This window comes from Puma concolor, chromosome F2 (assembly GCF_028749965.1).
Source record: "Puma concolor isolate L17-30 chromosome F2, mPumCon1.1.hap2, whole genome shotgun sequence".
NCBI lineage: Eukaryota > Metazoa > Chordata > Mammalia > Carnivora > Felidae > Puma > Puma concolor.
The window spans coordinates 53,630,934-53,658,670 of record NC_141684.1 but is presented as its reverse complement, the minus strand read 5'-3'; the positions used below and the strand labels follow the sequence as shown (position 1 = coordinate 53,658,670).

At 38.1% G+C, this 27,737-nt stretch overlaps 1 protein-coding gene and 2 long non-coding RNA genes across 5 annotated transcripts in view; 1 reads left to right on the top strand and 2 right to left on the bottom strand.

The window, feature by feature from the left end:
* SNX16 (sorting nexin 16) overlaps positions 1-16,182 on the bottom strand; it is a 43,444-nt gene extending 27,262 nt beyond the window's left edge. Inside the window, exons 1-5 of one of the 2 annotated variants that reach the window (XM_025922820.2) lie at positions 16,060-16,182; positions 14,067-14,314; positions 13,840-13,979; positions 5,102-5,188; positions 1,760-1,908 (exon numbers count right to left, since the gene is read on the bottom strand). In XM_025922820.2, the coding sequence (XP_025778605.1) occupies positions 1,760-1,908; positions 5,102-5,188; positions 13,840-13,979; positions 14,067-14,214 (524 nt within the window). In that variant the 5' untranslated portion in view covers positions 14,215-14,314; positions 16,060-16,182. Of the gene's footprint in view, positions 1-1,759; positions 1,909-5,101; positions 5,189-13,839; positions 14,315-16,059 lie in introns of both variants that reach the window. The other variant, XM_025922818.2, reaches the window with a different exon arrangement.
* Positions 1-27,737, bottom strand: part of LOC147572016 (uncharacterized) — a 463,768-nt gene that overhangs the window by 112,983 nt on the left and 323,048 nt on the right. The gene's annotated exons all lie outside the window — the stretch shown is intronic.
* Positions 16,132-27,737, top strand: part of LOC147572015 (uncharacterized) — a 546,875-nt gene continuing 535,269 nt past the window's right edge. For both annotated transcript variants that reach the window (XR_015247038.1, XR_015247039.1), the window contains exon 1: positions 16,132-16,408. This is a non-coding gene — a long non-coding RNA (uncharacterized LOC147572015). The remainder of the gene's footprint in view (positions 16,409-27,737) is intronic.

The window sequence follows — 27,737 nt, the reverse complement described above, 5'->3', positions numbered from 1 at the left end:
CAAGGCCACAACCCTGGGATCATAACCTGAGTCGAAATCAAGAATTGGACACCTGAGGCACCTAGGCACCCCCAAAATATTTTTCTTGTAATAATAATACAGTAGCAATTATCAACATTTCAGCCATTTGTTTAACAAGTACTTATTGAGCACACACCTTGTGTTACCACTGTATTAAGCACTGCACACTGAATGGTGAGTAAAACAGCCACATAACCTACTATTACATATTTACCTTACAACCAGGTGGGCGAAAATCAAATAATCAGATAAATAGTCACAAACTGAAATGCTATGAAATTCAAGTACCAACCAGCCTTTCTTAGCTGGGATTCCAGGAGAGACTTAGATGCTAAAGGCAATGATTTGACTATTTTCTCAGTTCCCTTAAGACTGGCACATAACTAGTATCAGCCTAGAGAAGTTAATTCATAGATACAATGTGTGTCTTACTTAAGGCATTAGGATTTGACTTTCAGAACCAGTTGAGAGGGACTGGTACAGGTATTATGAAATAGAACTAAACTAGTCTTTGGTGGTGGTGGTGGTGCATGAGGAATTGGGTCAGGAAAACCAGTTATGTGAGGAAGTGAAGTTTTTAACTGAAATGTGAAGGACATATAGGTGTTATCTAGGCCATGGCTGGGTGGGATAGTAGTGTGAAACATTGTCTTTCCAGGGAACACGATACTTGAAGGCCCTAAGGGACCAAGGAGCAATGTGACTTTGGAAAATTAAAAGACCAATATAGCTGAAGAGCACTGTGGCTCCAATGGGCTACAGAAATATGAGTGGATCAAGCAAACCAGAGGGAAAGCTTTTGCAGTAATTCAGGTGAGAGATAACTGCTTAGATCAGGGTGGTGATGGTAGAAATGGAGAAAAGTAGACAGATTTGAATGGAATTTAAAACATAAAGGAAGGGATAAGGGTAGGAGGATTGTATCAACGATAAGTACCAGGTGCTGGATAAATGATGTTGCTGAACATTGGGAAAAAAGTCTAGAGAGTAAGCTTTTACCCGGTTTGAGATCACTTTGAGATATCTGAAAGATATCCTTGTCAAGAGGGAATTGCATATATGATTGCATATATATAATTTATAAATTAACCCAACTTCCCAACCTTCATATTTTTGCACTACTTTGGAGAAATATAATTATATAGTTTCATATTAACCAAAATTCTAATATGTGGGCCACTTTGTTTAAATGATTGCTAAAATACTAAATACTAAAATCAAGTTTACAGTTGGGTTGAGTATATGGTACACTGAATTTTTAACTTAGAAAATTTTTTTACACTGAAAAATTTTTAACTTTGCTGACTTTTTACAAGTGTTAATACAAATCAAATGCCAAATAAAATTCTTTTTTTAATTTAATGTTTATTTATTTATTTTGAGAGAGAGAGAGCGTGTGCGAGTGGGGAAGGGACACAGAGAGAGAGAGAGAATCCCAAGCAGGCTCTGTACTGTCAGCACAGAGCCCAATGCAGAGCTTGATCTCACGAACAATCAGATCATGACCTGAGCCAAAATCAAGAGTTGGATGCTTAACCAACTGAGTCCGTCCCACCAGATAAAATTCTTACCAATAAAAAGCAAGAAAATTCCAAATAGTGCTGTATTGGAGAGGCTAAGTAATTATATTCCTACCCTATTTTTTTGTGCTTCAATTAACTATGGTCTGTGTTTGTTCTTGAGTTTAAACAAGTTGTTGGAATGCACCTATAACCTCTTATTTAAGTTTGTCACATACCAGTTAGCAATGTCCTTGTGAGCCACTAAATTTTGAAGAAACGCTTGCAATCCTAATTGTCTATCTTCTAAAAAGTCGGCATTGTAATTATCTTTGAACCAGCGTTTTGGTGGAAGTGCTAATCGAAAGCCTGGAAACATCTCTTTTAACTGAAAAAGAAAAAAAGAAAACACAGTGTTCAACTCAATCATAGCAATTCTACAAAATCTATCCTGTTAACTACATGAAATAAACTTAAATAAAGAATAAAATCCAGCTAAGTTTTTCTTACTTCAAGTGTTTTACTTATTAATTTCTATACCAGTTGTGGGTACATACGCGTTACAACTGCTCCACATCCTTGCTAATACTAGGCCTTGTCCATCCTTTTAATGTTAGCCATTCTGGTGAGTACATAGTAGTACTTTACTGTGGCTTTAATATGCATTCCTCTGTTGACAAATAGTGTTAACTATCTTCTCTGTGCTTATTTGGATCTGCATATCTTTGGTGAATTATCTATTTAAATCTTTTAACCCCTCCACTTAAAAAAACTGGATTATTTATCTTTTATTATTAAGTTACAAGAGTTCTTTATATATTCCTGATACAAGTCCTTTGTCAGATACAGGTATGACAAATATTTTCTCCCAGGCTGTGGCTTGACTTTTACACTCATTTTTTGATTCTTGCAAGTAAAAGCAGGTGATGGGTAGAGCTATTTCTGGTACCTAGGAACAGTGACATAGACACTTATTAATTTTAGGTGCCCAAGTTGGAATATCAAGGAGATATTTACTAATTTAAATTAAATTCTTACTAATCTTTCTTTAAAAACTTAAGAGTTATCTAAATCTCAACTTGCCTAACAAATAACACAGCAATATAAAGATGCACCTAGAGAGATGAAGAGAAATAAACACTAAATAGTTGAACCCTGAAAAGAAAAATAGCAAGTCATAAAGGATTATATAGCTCTAAAGAGAAACTGTTAGAAATTAGTCTTCATGAACAAAAATTATAACAATTTCATAAGAAAGCTAAGAATTCCATTTTGGTATCTGGTAACTTCACAAATTACTTTGATCTTCTTGCTTGCTTAATTATTTTAAAAAAATCAACAGAGGTAGAAAATTATAGGTTTTATAATTCTGGGTTTATAATTATAGGTTTTATAATTATAAATTATAAATTTATATATTATATATTATATATGTTATGTATAATATAACAATATATATTATAATTATAACTATAATATATAATATATTATGTATGTTATATAATAAATTTAAATTATTTTAAATTATAAAATTATAATTATAGCTTTTATAATTCTTATATTACAGTAATATAAGAACTCAGGAACAATAAATAAAATTCATATATAATGGCAGGACTACATTACAAATAATACTTTAAATATCACTCCCCTCATCTACCTCCTCTAATTTCCCTCTAGCCCTGTGGACACAGCTCAGCTTTTCTTCCTCTATTACATTCTTACTGCCATTTGCTCAATCAATTCCCTACTGGAAATCTAGGTTGGTTCTAATTTTTAAGTATTAAAAACAAATTAAAACACAAAGAAAATAACAATGAACAAAACACGGTGAAAAGTATCCTTTGAACTAAATATTGCCTGCCCACATCCATGATTTCTCATATCCCAGAAATGTGATTAAGCACAACTTTAGGAAGCCATGTACCCTAGGAAGATTCGTATTTCCAACAACGGATAACACCACTTAAATGTCTGTCAACCTGATGGGTACAAAATAGTTCCTTAATTTTCTTTGGAGTACTTTGTGATATTAAATGTTTTCTACCTTTATTGGTCCTTTATATTTCTTCTATGGCTTGCCTTGTTCACACCATTTATAGTATTTTCTACTTTTTGGTTTACTTTGTTTTATTTTCAAGAGTTTTTTTTAATTAAAAAAAATTTTTTTAATGTTTATTTTTGACAGAGAGAGAGACACAGCATGAGCGGGGGAGGGGTAGAGAGAGAGGGAGACACAGAATCCGAAGCAGGCTCCAGGCTCCGAGCTGTCAGCACAGAGCCCGATATGGGGCTGGAACTCACAGAGTGAGTGATCATGACCTGAGCCGAAGTCGGATACTTAACTGACTGAGCCACCCAGGGCGCCCCTTAATTTTTTATTTTTAATATTTATTCATTTTTTGAGAGACAGAGTGTGAGTGGGGGAGGGGCAGAGAGAGAGAGGGAGACCCAGAATCCGAAGCAGGTTCCAGGCTCTGAGCGTGAGATCGTGACCTGAGCTGAAGTCAGATGCTTAACTGACCGGAGCCATCCAGGTGCCCCAACAGTTTTTAATATATTGAGGGTTTTTATTATTATTCTGTTTCATAAATGCAGTAGGCAGAATTCTAGATGGTCTCATGACCTTTGCTCCTGGTGTTGTGATTTTGTTATGTTACACAAAAGAGATTTGTATGCAGATGTAATTAGGGTTACTCTTTAATTGGTCTTAAAATGGGATTATCTGGGTAAACCTAATCTTATCATACGAGTCCTCTAAAAGTACAGCTTTATTCCTTGCTGACTGCAGAAGAGAAAGTCAGAGATTCAAAGCACAAAAAGGACCTGACCTGGCTATTGCTGACTTTAAAGGTGGAGAGGCCAGGTACAAGGGCTGGACAGCACTCTTTATGAGCTCAGAACACCTCTGCTTGACAACCGCAAGGAAATAGGGAGCTTGGTCTTACAAGTGTTAAGAAACTGAACTCGGCTAACAACCTGAATGAGCCTGGAAGCTGATACTTTCTTAGAGCCTCCATGTAAGAGCCCAGTCTAGGCAACAGCTTGATTTTGACATTGTCTGACCCCAAGTGGCAAACCCAGCTGAGCCCACCTAAATCACTACACTTGATCTTAGCCAAAAGGCTGAGAAGTGATCCTACATCACTAGATAATAAAAAGGTATGTTTTAGGTCATAAAGTTTGTGGTATTGGTAAACAGCAATAGAAAACTAATACAACATGGTAGAAATACTTTTTTTGTTCATTCTCTTATTGTCACATGGTTTAGGAGATCTTATATACACATACCTTTTTCAAATTCACAAGGTTATATAATCATTTATATTTCTGTTAGCAATTTTAAGGTTTTCACATTTTTATACTAAAAATAATTTTTTTTTCCAAAATAAGGAAGTTGTGTGTAGAGATGGGTCTTTAGGCTATTAAAATTAAGTGAAATAGTTAATTTTCTTAGGAACTAGCAAAGATTTGACTTCACTCAAGTAACTCATGAGGAGGAAAAACCACAAATTTAACTGTCAGTAACAGTTAATAATGCAAAACTGAAAAGTCCATTTTAGATTTATCTAAGGACTTACTTTATCATTAAGCCTAGAGAAGTCAGTGTATCTTCTGAAAACCACCCAGCTTTCTTCTGGGGTTTTCTTTACTAGTATTTTATATACCTGTGCAGAGAAAGAGAGAGAGAGACTGAAAAAAAAATGTATATAAGATATTTAAAACTTCAAATCAAATATTTTTAAAACTTTTATTTGAAAACCCGGATAACAAATAGTATGTAAAAAATATCAGAAGTCACTTGGACCATCAAATATACAAATTATTACAATGCAGGCATCAAAAGCAAGATTCAGGTCTTAAGAAACATGAGTGTGACAAATTTGAGACAAATGCTTTTCTGGCACACGCTAAATAAACTCATCAGTTCCAAAATATGTTTTATGATAAAATATTCTAAAATTGATGAAAGACTTAATCATGCTTGAAAAATAGCCACTCTTGCCCTATACAATCAATTTAACTTCTAAATTCAATAACTATTAAGCAAAGTTTTCAAATACATTTGATGTTGTTTCAATCTTCAAGGCTGAAATGCAGGTAAAAAAATATCCATATTATATAAAAGTTTACATTTCTATAATTATGCACAATTATCTAGGCTTCAAAAAAAAACTTGGTTGAGGCAAGTCAATATTTTTAAAAAACATATTATAAGCAAACTCAATTCTATTTTTTGTAAATATAATTTTAGAACTTATTATGAGGAAGTACTATGTATAAGAGAATCTCAGAGAACATCTCCTGATAGTTTTGGCACAGTATTTTGGGCTAAACTAAATACATGACGCATGTGAAGTACTAAATACCCACCTGCTGAACCAGTGAAACCCTCTTAATAATGAGTAACTTTTTTTCCTGAAGTCAGCTGTGGAATAACGTTCAGCTGGAGCTCTAGAGCTGCACTTGAGCCACAGGTGGCTACTGAACACGTGAAATGCTGACAAGTCCCAAATGACAGGTGATATGAGTGTAAAATAAACACCAAATTTCAAAGACTTAGAATGAAAAAAAAAAAGGTTCATAAATGGTTTCAGGTTAAATAAACTATATTATTAAATATAATTTCATCTGCTTTTTACTTCTGTGGCTCACAGAGTCCTACTGGTTGCTGTAGAGAAGACTCGTTATTTAGGGGCTAGATCATCCTTACCATTTGAATTTTCTCCCTTACCAGACTTCTCTTTCAGCTTTTAAGGGGGGAATGAGGAATCAGCAAGGATTAGGGTTGAACTGTCCCACATCTCAAGGTAACATATAAGGATGATGAAGATTATTCGGATACCCTTTAAGGTCTGCAGAAAGTCCTGATCTAAGATGGTTGTAAAGGAGATACTAAAGAAACATTTTTTAGGAGTTACTAATCAAAACAAAAGGGATAACTTAGCTTCCAAACTTGTGAGTATGAACAACTGATGCATAATAAAAGTCAACCTCATATGGTAATAAGTCTTACCTACACATAATCCATATTGTCTTTATTTTCCTGTTTTAAAAAATGAACACTCCTTTCTAAGTTGCTCTCCACAGTGGCCCCTGAGCACTTCTGCTTCTCTAAGAAAGACAAAGTACAGATTTTTGTGCTTTGTCTTCTCTAGAAAGCTCTCCCATGTTTCTATTTGTTTAAGTAGTGCTTTCAATGAAAACTTTATGGACACTACCGATCATTCCCTCCTCTATGTTTTAATAGCATTTATGGTTTCTACTCTTTACTGGAAATTTAGTATATACAACTTTGTACATATTTACGTTGTAAGTAAATTATGCAGAAGCATATACTTAATTACAAAATACACATAGAAAAGCACAGAAATTATAAGTATACAACTTGATGAATTTTCACAAACACACACACTCAGGTAACTAGTACCAAGTGCAGGAAAGAAAACATTACCAACTGAAGAAGCCCAATCCTTCCCAATCTGACTCATCACTCCTCCTAGTCACTTTTGTTCTTTGTATTTTTAAAATAAAAAAAATTTTTTTTCCTATTTATTTTGAGAGAGAGAGAGAGAGAGAGCGCGAGAGAGAGCGAGAGAGAGAGAGCACACACACATGAATCGCGTAGGGTCAGAGAGAGGGGGAGAGAAGGAGAATTCCAAGCAGGCTCTGCATTGTCAGTGCACAGCCCAATGCAGGGCTCTAACTCAAGAACTGGGAAATCATGACCTGAGCCTAGATCAGAGTTGGACGCTTAGCTGACTGAGCCACCCAGGCACACCCACTTTTCCTCTTAAACAATTTTCAAAGACTTGATGCTCTCTATTTTACCAGATCTTACCAGTCATTCTTAATACTTGTTTAGTTAAGAGATCAATCAAAAGAAATATATGTAGGAAACATTATCTTACAAACCTAAGATTCCTCCCAAGCTTGTATTTCCAGCTCAGACCTCTCCCCTAAATTCAACTTATATTAATATACATATACATAATACATGCTTGCGTACACACTACGTGTATGTACACAGACACGTACATGACATCTCCATTTTGATGTCTACTAGGTATCCCAAACCTAGCATGTCCAAAACCAAATCCTGATCTTGCCCTCATAATCTGATATCTAATTAAATGGCAACCCTATTCTTCTCATTGTTTACCCAAAAACTTTGGGATCATCTTTGATTTTTCTCCCACATCTCAAGGTTCTATCTTCAAAATGTATCAGAATCTGATCACTTGTTAGAAATTCTCCCACCACCCTGTCCATGCCACCATCATGTCGTCTACCGTGGATTACTGCAAGAACCTAATACCCCCCGTTTCCATTATTCCCCCACAAAATCTAGTTTCAACTCAGCAGCCAGATCAATCTTTTTTAAAAATTAAGTCAGATCATGTGACTTTAAAACTTCTTAAATTTAAACATTTAAATCCTTTAAAACATTTTCAAAGATTTTCATCTTGTGCAGAGTAAAATCTAATGGCCTTACAATGGCTACATGCTCTACTTGATCTGTGTGTCACACTCCCTTGTCTTTACTTGTTATTTCAGTTCCTACATCTCTCCCCATGGCTTCTTTGCTATCAGCCACTAGGGTCTCTGTAGTTGTCTCACCTGTCAGGAAAGTTCTTTCCCCATATACTCTCATGGTTCGCTGTCTCTTAGTGCTAACATCTTTTCTATGAGGCCATGATTGACAATGTCATTTAAATTGCAACTCCAGTTGTGGGGGAACTTCCTTCACTCTTTTATTTTCCTCTATAGCACTTATCACCATATGACATACCAGCATTTAAAAAAGCTTACTTTATCATTCACTCATTTGGGTTGCTGTACCCCCAAAATGTTGAATTAATGAATAAAAATAACTTTACAACTGTTACTTACTTCTTTCCCTCTAGAAAATGAGTTCCCACTTTATTTTAATTTCCAAAAAAAGTCAGGTCCATGCAGATTTCCCAACACATCACCAGTCTCATGAAAATTTAACCCTAAAGATTGTCTCTCTTCATAAATTATCTCAATACCCTGGTGAACATAGATGCAAAAATCCTCAACAAAATATTAACAAACTGCATTCAACAATACATTACAAGGATCATTCACCACAATCAAGTGGAACTTATTCTGGGAATGCAAGAATGGTTCAACATCTACAAAGCAATCAACATGATACACCACATCAACAATACAAAGGATAAAAATCATATGATCACTTCAATAGATGCAGAAAAAGCATCTGACAAAATCCAACATCTGTTCATGAAAAAATTCTCAACAAAATACATTTAGAAAAAAGATATCTCAACATAATAAAGGCCATATATGAAAAGCCCACAGTTAACATCATACTTAGTGGGGAAAAACTGAGAGTTTTTCCTCTAAGATCAGGAACAAGACAAGGATGTCCACTCTTGCCACTTTAATTCAACATAGTACTGAAAGTCCTAGCCACAGCAATCAGATAAGAAAAAGAAATAAGAGGTATCCATTTCTGTAAGGAAGAGTTAAACCATCACTATTTGCAGATGATATGATACTGTACACAAAAAATCTTAGACGCCACCAAAAAACTATTAGAATTAATGAGTTATGTAAAGTTGCAGAATATAAAATATATACACAGAAATTGGTTGCATTTCTACATACTAGTAACAAAGTAGCAGAAAGAGAAATTAAGAACACAATTCCATTTACATTTGTGTCAAAAAGAATAAAATACCTAAGAATAAACTTAACCATAGAGGTGAAAGACCTGTACTCTCAAAACTACAAAACAAGGGGGCGCCTGGGTGGCGCAGTCGGTTAAGCGTCCGACTTCAGCCAGGTCACGATCTTGTGGTCCGTGAGTTCGAGCCCCGCGTCAGGCTCTGGGCTGATGGCTCAGAGCCTGGAGCCTGTTTCCGATTCTGTGTCTCCCTCTCTCTCTGCCCCTCCCCCGTTCATGCTCTGTCTCTCTCTGTCCCAAAAATAAATAAACGTTGAAAAAAAAAATTAAAAAAAAACTACAAAACAAGGATAAAAGAAATTGAAGACAACACAAACAATTGGAAAGACATTCCATTCTCATGGACTGGAAGAATGGTGTTAAAATGTCCATCCTACCCAAAGCAATCTACAGATTCAATGCAATCCTTATTGAAATATCAACAGCCATTTTCCATAGAACTAGAATAATCCTAAAATTGGAACCACAAAAAACCCTGCATAGCCAAAGCACTCTTGAGAAACAAGAACAAATCTGTAGGTATCAATATTCCCAGATTTCAAGATATACTACAAAGCTATACTAATCAAAACAGTAAGGTAATGGCACTAAAATAGATACACAGATCAATGGAATAGAATAGACAGCCCAGAAATAAACCCATGCTTACTTATACAGTCAATTAATCTATGACAAAGGAGGCAAGAACATACAATAGGAAAAAGACAGTCTCTTCAATAAATGGTGCTGGGAAAACTGGAAAGTGAACCTGGATCACTTTCTAACACCTTACACAAAAATAGACTCAAAATGGATTGAAGACCTAAATGTGAGACCTGAAACAATAAAAAAAGAGAATCCAAGCAACAAAGTTTTTGACATCAGCCTTAGCAACATTTTTCTAGATATGTCTCCCAAGGCAAGGGAAACAAAAGCAAAAATAAACTATTGGGACTACATAAAAATAAAAAGCTTTTGCAAAATGAAGGAAACCATCAAAAAAAACTAAAAGACAACCTACTGAACGGTAGAAATTACTTGCAAGCAATGTATCTGATAAGGGGCTAATATCCAAAATATATAAAGAACTTATACAACTCCACATCAAGAATACCCACAAGTAATCCAATTAAAAATGGGTATTATGGGGCACCTGGATGGCTCAGTCAGTTAAGCGTCTGACTCTGGCTCAGGTCATGATCTCACTGTTTATGGGTTCAAGCCCCGCATCGGGCTCTGTGCTGACACTCAGAGCCTGGAGCCTGCTTTGGATTCTGTGTCTCCCTCTCTCTTTGTACCTCCCCCATTTGTAATCTGTCTCTCAAAAATAAATAATAAACATTAAAAAGAAATGGGCAGAAGACCTGAACGGATTTTTCAAAGAAGACATACAGCTGACAAATAGACACATGAATAGAAGATGTTCAACTTCATTAACTATAAGGGACATGCAAATCAAAACCAGAACGAGATATCACCTTGTATCTATCAGAGTGGCTAAAATAAAAATGGTAAGAAATAGTAAGTGTTGCCAAGGATGTGGAGAAAAAGGAACCCTTGTACATTTGTTGGTGGGTATGTAAATTTGTACAGTCACTGTGGAAAACAGTATGGAGGTTCTTCAAAAATTTAAAAATAGCATTACCATAAATACTGGGTATTTACCCAAAGAATATGAAAGCAATAATTCAAAAAGATATACCCCTTTGTTTACTGCAGCATTACTATTTATAGTAGCCAAGATATGGAAGCAACCTAAGTGTCCACTAATAGATGAATGGATAAAGAAGATGTGGTGTGTATATAAACACATACACACACATATATAGACATACAAATAGACACATATACAAAACTGAGTATTACACAGCCATAAAAAAGGATGAGATCTTGCCGTATGTGACAACATGGATGAACCCTAGAGGGTATTATGCTAAGCAAAATAAGTCAGACTGAGAAAGACAAATAGCATATGATATCACTATGTGGAATTTAAAAAAACAAATGAATAAACAAAAAGCAGAATCAGATCTATAAATATAGAGAATTGATGGTTGTTGAAGGAAAGAGGGGTAGGTAAAAGTGCAAAATGGGTAAAGGGAGATACAGGTCTCCGGTTATGGATGAATAAGTCATGGGAAAAAGGTACAGCATAAGGAAAATAGTCAATGACACCGCAACAGTGTTGTGTGGTGACAAAGGGTGGCTACACTTATGGTGAACATAGCATAATGTGTAGAAAAGTTGAATCACTATGTTGTACACCTGAAACAAACATAACACTGCATGTCAACTATACTGATAAAAAACTTAGAAAAAAATTAAACATATCCCTAACAACAAAAATTATCACAACAACTTTTTTCTTGGAGGTCCTACTATACTGTCATAAGTTTATAGCATGAAATGTTGAAGTAAACATAAAAACTTTGTATCAAGAAAATCCAAGAAGAACTATTTCAATTATAAGTATATTCAGCAAGGTCTCCAGATACAGAAACACATTGACACACAAGACCATAACATATAAACTAGCAATTAACAAAAAGAAAACAAAACAAGGTAACAAGAACATCAAACAACATATTTCTCAGTATTCAGAAATAAAACTAGGGGCACCTGGCTGGCTCAGTTGGTAGAGTATGTGACTCTTGATCTTGGGGTTGTGAGTTTGAGTCCCACGTTGGGCATAGAGATTACTTAAAAAGAAAAAAAAAACACTAAAAAATGAAAGGCCTCCGCTCTGAAAAGTACAAAACATTAAAAGAAGTTAATGACTTCCGTGTATGGATTAGGCTCATAGATGCAGAGACTCAGTGGTGTACAGATGTCAGTTCTCTCCAGTCTATAGATTCGATACAACTGCAGTGCAAAGAGCCAAGGATAACCAAGACAGTCAATAAGAACAAAGCTAGACTACTTAAGACAGCAGGTAGCCAGGCCTCTCATACTGCATTAGTAATTAAGGACAATGTGGAATTGGTAAATGAAGGAAAAATGGAACACAGAAACCCATATGTTCATGATTGCCTGATTTATGACATAAGCAACTGTGCAAATGTGGACAGAGTTGTCTTTTCAATAAAAACCGGACTACTTTATCCTATACGGAGGGGAAAAAAATGTCTTGACCCTTATCTCACACCACAGACAAAAATAAATTCCAGATGCTTTACAGATCTAAATGTGAAAGGTCCAACAATAAAGTTTTTGAAGAAAACATAGGCCAACATCTTTGTAAGCTGGGAATAGGTAGATTTTAAAAGTGTTAGGATGCCTGGGTGGCTCAGCTGGTTAAGCATCTGACTTCAGCTCAGGTTATGATCTCATGGTTCACAAATTCAAGCCCCATGTGGGGCTCAGAGCCTGGAGCCTACTTCAGATTCTGTGTCTCCCTCTCTCTCTGCCCCTCCCATGCCTGTGCTCTGTCTCTCTCACTCTCAAAAATAAATTAAAAACACATTAAAAAGAAAAGTTAAAAAAAAGTGTTAACCGTAAAAGAACAAGTATTAATATATTTATATTCGTATAGTATATATAAAGCATATTAATAAATTAATAAAGCATATTTATTACTATGAACTTTTGTTTATCTAATGCATCATTAAGAAAGTGAAACGGCAAGCCACAGAGTGAGAGATAACACAATGCATGCTGTAAGAAAAAACTTATGTCCAAAATGCAGAGAAAACTATAAATCAAGTAGAAAAAACTTTCCCAAAGAAAAAGGAATAAAGGTCTGGAACAAATACTTCACAACAGGAATGTTTTGGCCATCCATCCAATGGCCAAAAACATCTTCAATTTAACTAGCCATTTAAAAAATGCAAATTAAGAACATAATGTGATATTACTCTATCCACCAGAATAGGTAAAATGAAAAAGATGAAAAATACCACACATTGGGAAAATGTAGAGTAACTAGAACTCTCACCTGCTTACAGGAGTATAAATTAGTACAACCACTCTGGCACATTGTTCATCAATATCTTCTAAAGCTAGGCATATAATCTAGCAGTTTTACTCCTGGGCAGATACCAAACAGAAACATGTACATGTGTTTACTGAGTGACAAGTACCAAAAGGTTCATTGCAGTAGCATTTGTAAGAGCCCCAAACTGGAAATTCTACAAATGCTTCAACAGTAGAATGGTTTAATAAATTGTAGTATGTTCACAAAAAAGGAATACGATCAGTAACAAAAATGAGCTACCTATAATTACACGCAAGTTTAAGGATAAATCTTACAAACATAATATTGAAAAGACCACACTTCAAAGAGTACATACTCTGCAATTCCATTTACATAAGGTACAAAAATAGGCAAAATTAATGCAGGCTATCAGGAAGAGTGGGTATTGACTGACAGAGCATGGCGGAGGTGCATTTTGGATGCTTGTTCTGTTTCTTGATCTGTGTGCTAATTTCACAGAAATTTCTGGTTTGTGAAAATTCATTCAAATAAAACAAAGGTTTACTACAGCATGACAGTATTTAGAGTTGTAAAAACCACTTGAATTTTATGTTCAAGAAATTACAAGTATAGGTAACAATTAAACCCAATTTTTCACTTTCTACTGACGTATAGCAGAAGTTAATACTCACGGTAAATTTGGCTCTTTCTTCCATCACCTCATAACCCAATATAGTAGGTGTAGAAGGTCTATCTTCCAAACACACTGTTTCAGGATTTTGTTCCTCACTTTCTCTTGGTCTAGTAGAATACTCAATGGAAGAATCTGCACCTGTAAATTTAGTCCTAATGAGGGGACTGCTACAGACAGATGAAGTACTATCCATTTGATCAGGTACACTTGTCTGTTTAAAATTACCCATATTTGAGTCCTCTAACTGGCCTTTGGAAGAGTTTGAACTTGTTGAGATACTCCCAAAAGAAGAACTTCTTTGGTTTCTGTTGGTTGTAAAAGTGGAAGCAGAGTTCCCTATGGGCATAGGAACTGGGACATAAGGAGTTGCCATCTTCTTTCAGCTTTTGCAACAAACCTATACGCTGCTGAGTCCAAACATTTAGAGAATAACTAATATGAAATCCATTATTTTCTTCTTGGGAGTTCACTATCTAAAAATGAGAAGAACATATTGAAAGGTTAGTCTTTAATTTGGAACGTTATCCCAAAAACCCCCAGAATGTTCACATTCATTTCTTTTGATTTTGTGACACTCGGGTTACTTTATGTGGAATGAAAACATGCCCCAAACCTCTTTCTTTAATCCCAAAATATCATCTCTAAGGACTCTCATTTGCAAGGTAAAGAGAGTAAAACTACTCCATTGTCTTTTTCTTGACTTTCATACTACAGGTTCTTTTCAATCTCTACTTCATTTCCTTGTGATAGATTTCTGTAATGTTCATTTTAACGTGATTTCACCTACATAGAAGAGTTGGAAACAGGACGACTGGTAAATAAAGCCCTTTCTGAAACTTAATTGTCTGCTCATGGTCCTGACAGCTCTACATACAAGGAGGGAAGGAGGGAAGAAAAGAAAGGGAGGAGAGTTATTCATATTTCCGTTTGATTTAATTAGCAAAACTCTAAAGAATTACCCTGAGTAATAACAGTGAACCAGAAGCTTAGATGTTACAAAGCAAACATCAACTGCTCTTAAAATTTTAGCTTACTAAATACAGGATGAAATGTACTGGAAAAACTCCTGGTCAATTTAAACTAATCAAATAAAACCCAATGAACATTAAACTTATATCCTAAAATATGAAAAGGTTGAAAGTGAAAATGTTCTTCAGTCTCCAGATCATCAGTAATCCTGCTATGCTATAAACTGAGGGTAGTCAACAAATCTTTACAACTCATACTCCATAATCTCTGTTGTCAAAAGGACCAATTTATCTTGTCTCAGAATAATCTCATAATTATACAATGAAGAAAAGGTTTACCACTAAGTTGTTAAATAATAAACTAAGAAACTGTAATAACTACAGACCTGTGAAATGGCACATAACAAAGGGTCTGCCTATCTTAACTACATCTATGCAACTCTACTAGTGAGAAAGGTAGGAATGGAGCTGCTTGGGCTTGGAAAAGATGCTGATGTAAGATTAATTCAGCACGTGGCTCTGGGCAACCTTCCTCATCATCAAAGGTTCAAGAAACTCGAGTTGCTGATTCACTGCTCCTCGGTTCTGCCTGGTGCTCCCCCCACACTCCCAAGAAGTAAATAAAAGTCTGAAATCTTATCCTTTTCAAAGCCCGTGGGATAGCCCTGCCCCTTGCTACTCAACTACCTGAGGCCACAGGGCTGGGGGAAGGACGCGCGTATCAACACAATCACTGACATGCAAAGAAGTGAGCGCTACCCAAACTTTAAGAAAACGTACTGGGCTCATTAATAGCGTGTTCACTTTTGCCTTGGCATGGAGATGCTCCGAAGCCTGACATCTTAGTCCTACGCTGTAAAAACCTTAGGCAGGTGAGGTGGCCCGAGCCTGAGCAACGAGGTAGGAGAGAGAAGTGGGTGGCGAGAGGAAAAGTGGAGAACCCAGGGGCAGTTCGACCTCAGGAGTGCCTTGTCAGGGTGAGCAGGCCACGGGATTTCGGCTCATTGGGTGGGAAGACCCACCGCTCTCCGGAGCTCCCAGGGGCCCCAAGACGGTCCCAACTCCGCCGCCCCGCGCGAGGCCAGCGCCTCCAGACGCGCGGCAGAGTCGGCGGTGGCCTGAGGGTGGCCCGAAGGTTCCTGCGGGGCCCGTCCACCCTCCAGTGGAGTCCGCCAGACGCCCGCCAGCCAAGGGGGCGCAGGTGTCACTCGAAAGAGCGCCGGGGAAAGCGCCCGCCGCCTCGTCCCTACCTCAGCCCCCTCCGCGATCCCGTAGAGCGCGCTTCCCCGTGACGGTTAAATCCGACCCTCCTTAACCGCAGCTTTTTGTCTCCACCCACGGGACCAAGAAGCCTCACGTGACCTTCCGTCCCCTAAAGCAGCCGCTCTCTGCCTCAGCCCGGCTTTACCCGGCTGCCGCGGGGCCCAGGATCCCTGCGAGGTGGAGGGAGGGGCCAATCCGGGCCGCCTCTCCAGGAAGTGACGTCACGCAAAGAGCTTTTTCTCCCTCCTCCTCAGCCCCCTACCCCCCCGGAGGCACTAATTCGAATTGTGCGTGCGGCTAGGGCTCTTTGGCAGCTGGGTTGGACCTAGTGTTGTGGTAAGAATTCTACTTTCTCTTCCCTAGCTTTATTTTTATAAACTAACTTTGAGAAATGGAGGCAAAGACGCCTAGTTTGCCGCACAGGGGATCAGATTTCAGTTCCGTGGAGGAACTACAGTCAGCATTGGTCCAGGCACCAGCTTTGCATCCTGGGACTTGTAGTCATCACTAGCTTGGGCTGGTTCTAATAGATTATAAATTGTTTTCTGAAATTAGTGGAGCTAAGATCATTCCTTGATTTCTAAGGTTTTGGAACATTCCCAAGACTGGGAGAAATTGATAGTTGTAATTTCAAAATGACCATAGGAAGATAATATAGTTTGTGGTGTAATAAAGGGTTTTGGGTTGATATTTCTCTTCTTGTGCGAGTGTGACATAAAAAGAGAATTGTATGGAAACAGTAGACTAAAACATGAAGTAGTTTTCAGGATAGAGTTGGCAGTCTTGGCCCTGAAGTGCCAGTTATATTCATGGGTTCTGTAAGTGAATAGGGGTATAGAGAGAAAAAAAAAATGAACCTTGGAGTAATTCCTTCACCTGTGGATAGGTCTGCAGGTGGTAGCAAAAGTTACTTATGATGAGAAAAACCTGACAGTCCAATATCAAGGAAGCCAAGGCAAATTAAACTTTCAAGAAGCAAAGGTGTACAAATACCACAGTTAAGAGGAGGAAGGATCTAGAAAAGTTTATTGAAACTGTCCAGGAAGAACTTCCTTCACGGATTATTGAAAGGAGCATACAGGATATAGATACCATGTGTTCTTTATCTATTTGGTATTGATAAATGTCTACATTTTACTTACAGAAAACAATCTGAACATCTTTTTTTAATATAAAATACTTCATTTTTATTATTTTTTTAATGTTTATTTTTGAGAGAAGAGCAAGCACGTGAGCAGGGGAGGGGCAGAGAGAGAGAGAGAGAGAGAGAGAGAGAGAGAGAGAGAGAGAGGGGGAATCTGAAGCATGCTCCATGCTGTTAGGTCAGAGCCCAATGCGGGGCTAGAACTCACGAGTCGTGAGATCATGACCTGAACTGAAATTGGGTGCTTAAACGACTGAGGCACCCAGGCACCCCTAAAATGAAATAATTTTTTAAATTGAAGGTATAATTTACATATTGTATTAGCTTCACGTGTGCAACATAATTGACATTTGTGTATATTGAGAAAATGATTGCTACAATCATCTCCATACATAGATCCAAGCTTTTTTTTCATATGATGAGGATTTTTAAGATTTACTTTCTTGGCAACTTTCTTTTTTTTTTTTTTTTAATTTTTTTAATGTTTATTTATTCTTGAGAGAGAGAGACAGACACAGCATGAATGGGGGAGGGACAGAGAGAGAGACACACAGAAAGAGACGCAGAATCCAAAGCAGGTTCCAGGCCCTGAGCTGTCAGCACCGAGCCTGATGTGGGGTTGGAACTCATGAACTGTGAGATCATGACCTGAGCTGAAGTCGGATGCTTAACCAACTGAGCCACCCAGGTGCCCCTTAGTAACTTTCAAATATGCAATACAGTATTAGTTGTCATAGTTACCATACTGTACATTATATTATCATGACTTACTTTATAACTAGAAATTTATACCTTACCTTTTGACTTCCTTTACTCATTTTGCTCATCTCCCCTCCCACCTTTGGCAACCACCAGTCTGTTCTCTGTATCTATGAGCATTTTGTTTGTTTTGTTTTTTAAATTCCATGTGTATTCTGTATGTGAGTGAGATCATATGGTATTTGTCTTTCTCTGACTTATTTCACTTAGCATAATGCCTCCTAGGTCCATCCATGTTGTCACAAATGGCAAGATTTCATTCTTTTTTTTATGGCTGCATAGTATCCTGTGCATCTTCTTTATCCATTTATGTGTTGATGGACATTTTAGTTGTTTCCAAATCTTGGCTATTGTAAATAATGCTGCAGTGAACATGGGAGTCCATACTTACTGAGTTAGTATCTTCATTTTCTTTGGATAAATATCCGTAGTGGATTTGCTGGATTGTATGGTAATTCTATTTTTAATTTTTTTGAGGAAACTCCATATTGTTTTTTTTTCATTTTTTTAAAAAAATGTTTATTTAAAGACACTTTCTTTTTTTAAAGTTTATTTATTTATTGAGAGAGAGAGAGAGAGAGAGAGAGAGAGAGAGAGAGAGAGAGACGGGGAAAGACAGGGGCAGAGAGAAGTAGAGAGAGAATCCCAAGCAGGCTTTGCACTGTCAGTGCAGAGCACAATGTGGGCCTGAACTTACAAACCGTGAGATCATGACCAGAACCAAAATCAAAAGTCGGCTGCTTAACTGACTGAGCCACCCAGGTGCCCCTATTTATTTATTTTTGAGAGAGTATGCACATGTGAGCTAGCACAGGAGTAGGGGAGGGGCAGAGAGAGAAGGGAGAGAAGATCCAAAGTGGGCTCTGTGCTGACAGTAGAGGGCCTGATGTGGGAGTTGAACTCACATACAATGAGTTTGTGACCTGAGCTGAAGTTGGATGCTCAACCAACTGAGCCTCCTAGGCGCCCTTATCCTTTTTTTTTTTTTTTTTTTTTTTTTCTTAAGAGAGAGCATGAGTGGGAGAGAAGGGCAGACGGAAAGAGAGAGAATCTCAAGCAGGCTCCATGCTCAACACGGAGTTTGACACGGGGCTCAATCCCACAATCCTGGGATCATGACGGAGCTGAAATCAAGAGTCAGATGCTCAGGACACTTGGGTGGCTCAGTTGGTTAAGTGTAGGATTCTTGTTTTTGGCTCAAGTCATGATCTCATGGTTTTATGAGTTTGAGCCCCACATCAGGCTCTGTGCTGTCAGTGTGCAGCTTGCTTGGGATTCTCTCCCTCTTCCTTCCCCTCCCCCAGTCACACTGTCTCTGGCTTTCTCAAATATAAATAAATAAACTTAAAAAAAAAAAAAGAAAAAAGACGCTCAACCAACTGAGCTACCCAGGGGACTCTCCATACTGTTTTCCACAGTGCCTGCACCAATTTACATTCCCACCAACAGGGCATGAGAGTTCCCTTTTCTCCACATCCTCACTGACATTTGCCATTTCTTGTCTTTTTTGTTTTTTTTTTCAGTAATGCATGAGTGTAGTTTAATTTTTTAAAGTAATTTTTATACCCAGTGTAGGACTTGTACTCAGAGCCTTGAGATTAAGAGTCTCATGCTCTACTGACTGAACCAGTCAGGCGCCCTTATTTCTTGTGTTTTTGATAATAGCCATTCTGGCAAGTGTGAGGTGATATCTCACTGTGGTTTTTCTTTAATTTTTTTTTATTTTTATTTTTAGGTCTTAATCTAAATTCCAGTTAGCATGCAGTGTAATATTAATTTCAGATATACAATATAGTGATTCAATACTTCCATACAACACCCAGTGCTCATCACAAGTTCACTCCTTAATCCCCATCACCTATTTAACTCATTCCCCCATCGCCCTGCTTTCATTGTGATTTTGAAGTGCATTTCTATGAGGATTAGTGACAACTGAGTATTTCTGCATATGCCTGTTGGCCATCTGTATGCCTTATTTGGAAAAATGTCTATTCAGATCCTCTGCCCTGTTTTTAATTGGATTTGTTGTTGTTATTGAGTTGTATGAGTTCTTTATATATTTTGGATATTAACCACTTAACAAATCCCACATGATTTGCAAATATTTTCTCCCACTCAGTAAATTGCCTCTTCGTTTCATCGATAATTTCCTTTGCCGTGCAGAAGGTTTTTAGTTTGATACAGGCCCACTTGTTTATTTTTGCTTTTGTTGCCTTTGCTTTTGAGGCTGGTTACAAAAAAATCATTGCCAAGACTCATGTCAAGGAGCTTACCACCTATGTTTTTGTTTTTTGTTTTTTGGGTTGTTTTTTTTTTTTTTTTTAGTAGTGTTATGGTTTCGGGTTTTACATTCAAATTTTTAATCCAGTTTGAGTTAATTTTTGTGTATGGTGTAAGACAGTGGTCCAGTTTTATTCTTTTACATGTGGCTGTCAAGTTTTCCCAACACCATTTATTGAAGAGACTATCGTTTCTCCATTGTATATTCTTGGTTTCTTTGTTGTAAATTAATTGATTGTGTAAATATGGTTTTATTTCTGGGCTCCTGAATGTCTTTACTAATCATGAAAGAATGTCCTGTGGTTGTCAGAGTAAAAGTCACATCATCATAGTGCATATGTAATGGTTAGTCTCTGTGCAATATTTTAGTTAAGTTTGGATGACTGTATACAGCACATACAAGCAAATTGATTTGTATACATTTTAGTTTGCAGAGTAACAACAGCCTATTTTCCTTCCCTTTCTTTAATTTTATGTAAAATGTATACATCTAGCAGGATATTTTGAGCCCATTCTAGATACAATTTTATACAATCTCGTATAGATATTTGTAATGATGGGGCAAGGGGTGAGTTTAGGGAGAGAGGGAAGAATGGCAACAACAAAAACAAAAACAAAAACAAAAAGGAACAGCAGAAAAAAGTATGTGCAATAGGCAAACATCTCTTGAGGTGGCTTCCTAGAGTCTCACATTTCCCCCTTCTCTGGAACTCTCTGCTTCTATAAGGTTGGGCCCCTGGTGGCCATCTTTGTAATATGTTAGTCTTACAATGTGTTGTCATGGTTGATTGTGTCTGAGGAGGACATTTGACCTAAATTGTGTCCAATGGATGCTCTCTCCTAGCAATTAAAAGAAGTAGGAGGAAGATGCAGACTGAAAGTCCTAGGAGGTGAAGTCAGATAAAGGAAATTCTATGGTAAGAGGGTCAGTGAAGTCCCACTGCTGAGGTCACTAGAGTTGAGCTGGTTCCCCCCATTCTTGACTTTTACCTGGAGTTCATGAGATACCCTAGTGTACTTTCAATAGATTTGCTTTTTTAAAGTTTTTTTTTTTTTTTTAATGCTTATTTATTTTTGAGACAGAGAGAGACAGAGCATGAACGGGGGAGGGTCAGAGAGAGGGAGACACAGAATTTGAAACAGGCTCCAGGCTCCGAGCTGTCAGCACAGAGCCCGACGCGGGGCTCGAACTCACAGAGTGGCGAGATAGCGACCTGAGCCGAAGTCGGCTGCTCAACCGACTGAGCCACCCAGGCGCCCCGATTTGCTTTTTGCTTACACCTGGCCAGAGTTGCTTATTCTGCTCATACCCAAAAGTACAAACTAATAGGGCAAGTTGGAATGAGGCAAACTAAATATGAATTTTAAAAGTGGATAAAATGCAAACACTTCTTTCTAAGAGATTTATAATAACTAAAATAATATAAAACAACAACTCCTTTTCAGTTATTATTTTGGCATAATCTCATGACTTCCCTAATTCATGAATGTTCTTTTTCATAGGCAGTGTTTCTGTGATTTAATATTCAGGATCTGTAATCTATTTTCTATTTTCTCACTGCCATGAAATTGTAAGGGTCCAGAGAAAGAACCACAAGTGACCTATTCTAATTTTTTATTTTTAATGTTTATTCATTTCTGAAAGAGAGACCGAGCGTGAGTGGGGGAGGGGCAGAAAGAGAGGGAGACACAGAATCCGAAGCAGGCTCCAGGCTCTGAGCTGTCAGCACAGAGCCTGACGTGGGGCTTGAATCCACGGACTGCGAGATCATGACCTGAGCTGAAGTTGGACGCTTAACCGACTGAGCCACCCAGGCACCCTAACAAGTGATCTATTCTTAAATTAATAGGTGGTGACCAAAGTAGTAACAGGGGAACACAATAACCAACTTTATTGTGGTTAACCTGTGACTTATGGAATCACCTAAATCTATGGTAGGAATTATATGGCATTTATAATGGCAGAGAGAAGATCCTCTTCAGTACTACTACCATTGATTAATGATTTCTACTCATCATATTATATAAAGAAAAATTTGAAGGCAGATGTGGAAGTCCTACTGGAAATACAACAAAGAGATCACATTCCTTCACAAAATCACGGTTATAATTTTAGAACTGAAAGAGACCATAAAGATAATGGGGATAAACCTCCATTTTAGAGGTAAGACTACTGAAGAAAACATGCTAAAAGATCTGCCTGTAATCACAGACCCCATGAATCCTGGAGTCCCAAACTAGTAAGCTTCTCATCACACATAATAATAAGACACCGTTTCCTGAACACTTCTACACTCTGTTGGGTCCTAATGTCTTTCAGCCCTCCAATAGTTTCTTGCCTCTGGTACATTCTCCATTAACATTTGATGCCTGGGAAGTCTTCCTGGATTTTATGCATGAGGAAGGCCTGCAATGGGCCTTTAACAGTTGGCAGGAATTGGTTAAGTAAAGAAGGAATGTAAGGGACACCAGACAGAGTCAAAGACTTGAGAGAGGACTTAACGCAGTGTAGAGTGTTGTGGGACAGTGAGGAGGAGACCAACGTGATTGGACTGAAAGTCCAAAAGTAGAAAGTTGAGCTCATATTCATTCCTCAAGTTGTCTCATATAGAATCTCATCAGTAAAACCTATCTGATTTCCTCGGATGGAATTAAGTAAGCCTCTCCTCAATGATCCTATTGTATCCTATTGTAGAGGTAATCATCACATTATATTTTGCGTATGTATTTATATGTGCAGCCTAAGGGCCAGGATCATATATTAGATCTGTGTGCTGACAGTACCTTATATTGTACCTGAATAAGGCAGTTACTTCATGCATAGTCCCCATAATTGCTATATATATATTTTTAAACCTGGCCCACTTATTCACATTTCTTATAAAATCCCTTCAGACATTTGCATTTTCAACTTCTATTTTAGGGAATAAAATCTAATTCTTTGAGTCAGCCTATGAGCCCCTTCGTGAACTGACTTCTATCTACTTTTATAGCCTATTTCCTCCAGTTTAATTAATTAGTTAATCAACGAACCAGCCATTTATTGAGTACCTATCACATGCAGTGAATCTCAAAGTCCAGCCATATCAATTATTTCCCATTCTGAGCTCTTCATTTTCTCTCTTGCTAGCATTTGTTGTTGCTTTTGCCTGGGAATTATCTTACTTCTCTCATCCCATTTCTGAGTCCCATTTCTAGGTGACCACCATTCCAGAAGCTTCTGTGAAACCCCCTCACCCATGGCCTCACACTTCCCCCTGCAAGCTTCTGCTGTGGCCTTACTCCTATTGGATATGATTGTCCCTGTGTGTCTGCCTTCCTGAGTAGAACATGTGCTCCTTGAATCAGAGACTGTGTCCTTTTCTTCTTCACTGGTTGGCAGAAACTCTGGCATATATGGGGCCAAACTGAATGAATAAATGAATGAAAATCCAAAGTTTTCTCATTGGATTAGCTTGGTGGTTTAATGTAAAACAAACAAATGCATCCAGTCTCAGTGGAATTTGATTTCAAAGAAGTGACACTTGCTCTGTAAACAAAGTGAAACATTTGGTTAAAGAGAAAGGATTCCTTCATTTGTTCAGAGTAATTTGTAGACTGCTGGATTAGATGATTTCTAAGGTCCACTTAAGGTCTAATGTTTGATAAATTTATGTGTGTCATTTGAAACCTGAAGTAGATAACTGAACAAATATCACAACCTGGTTAACAGTGCTAAGATCTATAAAAGGCATTAGGCTGAGCAAAAATAGAATGGAAAAAAAAAAAGCTAAACTCCTGAAGTTAAATAGACCAATGAATCGATATTATTGTACGTTTAAGTCTGTATCTTAATTATGTTTGAGATATGCTTCAACTCCTGGTATAAATATGGGGAAGGAATTCTGTTTTCTGAGGTCACAGTGCCAAATTTCAACATCCTAGTGTGTAAGGGATCTTTCTAAAAAAGATAACATCTTCAGGGGAAAAATAAAGCCTTAGAAGAAGTAGCAAGTCTCCTACATCAGCACCAGGATTCCTGCTCACCTTGTAGGTGAGCTTCTTACCATTTCATGGAGGGCTTAAATCATCTAGGTTACCTCTGGTCTTTTGTTTGGATTACTTCCACCTTTTTTTTTTATCCATAACATGCAACAATAATATTTTTTCCTATTTTCTATAGTTGTGGAAAATAAAAATTATCATGCTTCTTAAGTGCTTAGTCCAGTGCCTGGCAAACAATAACTATTATTATCTCTTGAGTCAACTAGATAGCTTAAAGATAGACAATATTAATAATAGCGTGTGCAGATATTTGCTGAATGAATGAACAGCAGTTAACTGTGGGCAGAGAATTGCACTATTGATTTTATGTGCAATAATTTATTTAATCCTCACAATAATCCCATGAAACAGGTACTATTATAAGTGATACTTTACAGATTGCATCTCCGAAAGGCTGATGAGCTTGTCCTTTTTATATGGACAGTTACTCTCTGAGGGGTTGTCTTGGTTGGCAAGGTTAGGACTCAAGCTTAGTTCTATTTGTCTTCAAAGCCCATGCTCAGATTTCTACCATGCCATGCATTCTCTGTCATTGCCGCAGGTAGATCCCAGACCCTCAAAGAGCCACACTTGGCAAGACGTTGGTTGAAAACAAAGTCTTTGGGTTTAGTTTTAGGAACTCCTGGGGTCTTCATCCCATGTCACACTACGGTAGCTAGCTTAAGTAATTTCATTTCTTTTTTTCTTTTCTCTTTGACCATTACCTAGTTCTAGTATAATGTATGCACCCTAGGTTTCACTCCTAAAATAATTGATCTTGATAAACCAATGTTTTCCTGTGCCTGTTCTATCCTCAGCTTCTCTGTTGTTAGTCTGATTTACTCTCTGGCATTATTGATTTTGATGTTTCACTTCTTTCAGAGTCCTCATTGAAAGACTGTGTAAACCAGAGGCATTGGGAAGGAGTTAGCCATGCGAAGCATGTGTCTGGAGGGGAAGTGAGGAATGTAGTTGGGAAAAGGTGTATCCCAGGCAGATAAGGTGTTGAGGATTTTATATAGAGACTGCTTAACAATGAGAGACAAAGTTGTTTGAATTGAATTAGACTTGTAGACATAAAGTTTTAATTTTTTTTTTTTTAATTTTTTTTTTTTTTCAACGTTTATTTATTTTTGGGACAGAGAGAGACAGAGCATGAACGGGGGAGGGGCAGAGAGAGAGGGAGACACAGAATCGGAAACAGGCTCCAGGCTCTGAGCCATCAGCCCAGAGCCTGACGCGGGGCTCGAACTCCCGGACCGCGAGATCGTGACCTGGCTGAAGTCGGACGCTTAACCGACTGCGCCACCCAGGCGCCCCAAGTTTTAATTTTTTTAATGTTTATTTATTTTTGAGAGAGAGAGAGACAGAGAGAGAGAGCGCGCACAAGCAGGGGAAGGGCAGAGAGAGAGGGAGACACAGAATCCGAAGCAGGCTCCAGGCTCCAAGCTGTCAGCACAGAGCCCAATGTGGGGCTCAAACTGATGAACCATGAGATCATGACCTGAGCTGAAGTTGGAGGCTTAACCGACTGAGCCACCCAGGCGCTCCTAAAGTTTTAATTTTTATATGGTGTCAAATAGCCTCAACTCTGAGGAGCCAGATACTCATGCTCATTCAGCAAGTATTTGTTGAGTGCCTACCATACGTGCCAGGTACTGTCCTACGCATACAGGTAGTTGTCAGTAACAGTAATATGCAAAGCCACTCTTCTCCTGGAGTTCGCATTCTGGTGAATGTTTATATGGGGACAGACGATAAACAAAACAAGAAATAAGTTTTAAGAATTTAGCTGGGTTCATGTTCTTTGAAGAAAATAAACTAATATGATCAGAGTGGTTGGGCCGGGGCCAGGGAGAAGTGCAGCAATTGTACACTGAGGCATCAAAGCAGACGTCTCTGAGAACGTGTCTTGATTGCTGAGATTTGAACGTCTAGAAGAAAACAGCGTTGAACCAAGTGGGTGTCAGAGCATTCCAGGAAAGCTGCCTCACATGATCAGTTGGAGGAAAAAGGAAACCAGTTAGCAAAACTGCTTCCTTTTCCTTCTAAGAGCTCCGATTCCAGGAAATAAGATGTCATTTGTTTCTTTAATCACATGTGTGATCCACATGTCTCTGAGACCTTGGATTTTAACATTAGCACCGAAATCTTGCTCATTTTAAGCTCCCTTTTCGTTGTAAGGAATTCTTTCCTACATACCATTAGAGTCCTCAAGGGGTACCTTCTGTGCTCCAGGGAATCTGTTCTGGTTATTGCTCCCTGTCACCGTTGTTGGATGAGTTGCTGTCACTGCTTTTGCCGCTGGCTGAGTCATGCTCGCCTTGACAGCCTCACACCATCCTTTCCACTAACAGAGATTAATTCAGTGTCTCTTGAGTCAAATTCTTCATACCACGAATGCAAACTGGAGGTCTTCCAGTAATGCTGCCTGTCTGTTGGACTGGGGACCCACGGTGCAGCAGGGTGCCATTTGAAATGGAGAACTCTTCTATTTTTGCTTGGATCCTGAAGTGTTACAGAGTTTGGTGAGCAAGCCCTTTCAGTGTTGTTCACAAAGTCTCTTTTCCCCAGGGAGAACCATACCATGTGGGTGGCTGCGTGCTCCTATAATATAGCTCTGTCAATAGTGGACCTTAGTAGTTGCCAGCTATCTGAATCTCTCTGTGTCTGGGAATGCCTGCTTTATGTATCTAAGTGAGAGTTCAGAGTTGACTTCCCACCATAAAATGCTAAACTGCCAGATAGCTGCTTTCTCAGCCTCCCTTGCTCCTAACGTATGGATACATGCTCTAGGCATTGCTAATCACATGAATCCTTTCCTCTGCCTTCCATGTTGGTGGTCCAAGGTACACAGTCTAATGCTCAGTGGTAGCAGCTTCCTCACAAGACTAGTTTTATGCTTTTTTTTTTCCTTGGCTGCATTGTCCCCAGGCTTCCCGGATGGTCTGTGAGCTGTCAATCTCTTTTTGAAATTTCTTTATTCTTAAATTGGATGGAGCCACTTTTGGCTGCCTGCCACATAGGGAAGTGAAGAGAAGGGCCAAAAGAAAGGCCAAGAAAAAGGAAAGACATAACTCCCGTGCTTGGGGGAAAATATTCTCTTCTTCTCTTCAACTGGGTATGAACAAGGAGGCACAGAGTCCCGATTGCCATCCACGGTTATCTTGCAACTGCAAGGGAATCACTTTGGGATGATGCATCCCCATATGAGGTGGCAGAATGAAGAGGGGTAAAGCATCTCGATGATATCACTGAACCTTTGATTTTACTTTATCTAGAACCTGTTTTACTTCTGATCTTAAAATTTTCTGAGATAATAAATTTACTTCTCGATAAACAAGCTTAAGTTGGGATTTTCAGTTGTTGCTACCTTTAGTACAATGAATGCAAATAATAATGCCTAGCTTTTATTGAGAACTTAACATGTTGTGGGCACTTTGCATTCACTCAGTAAAT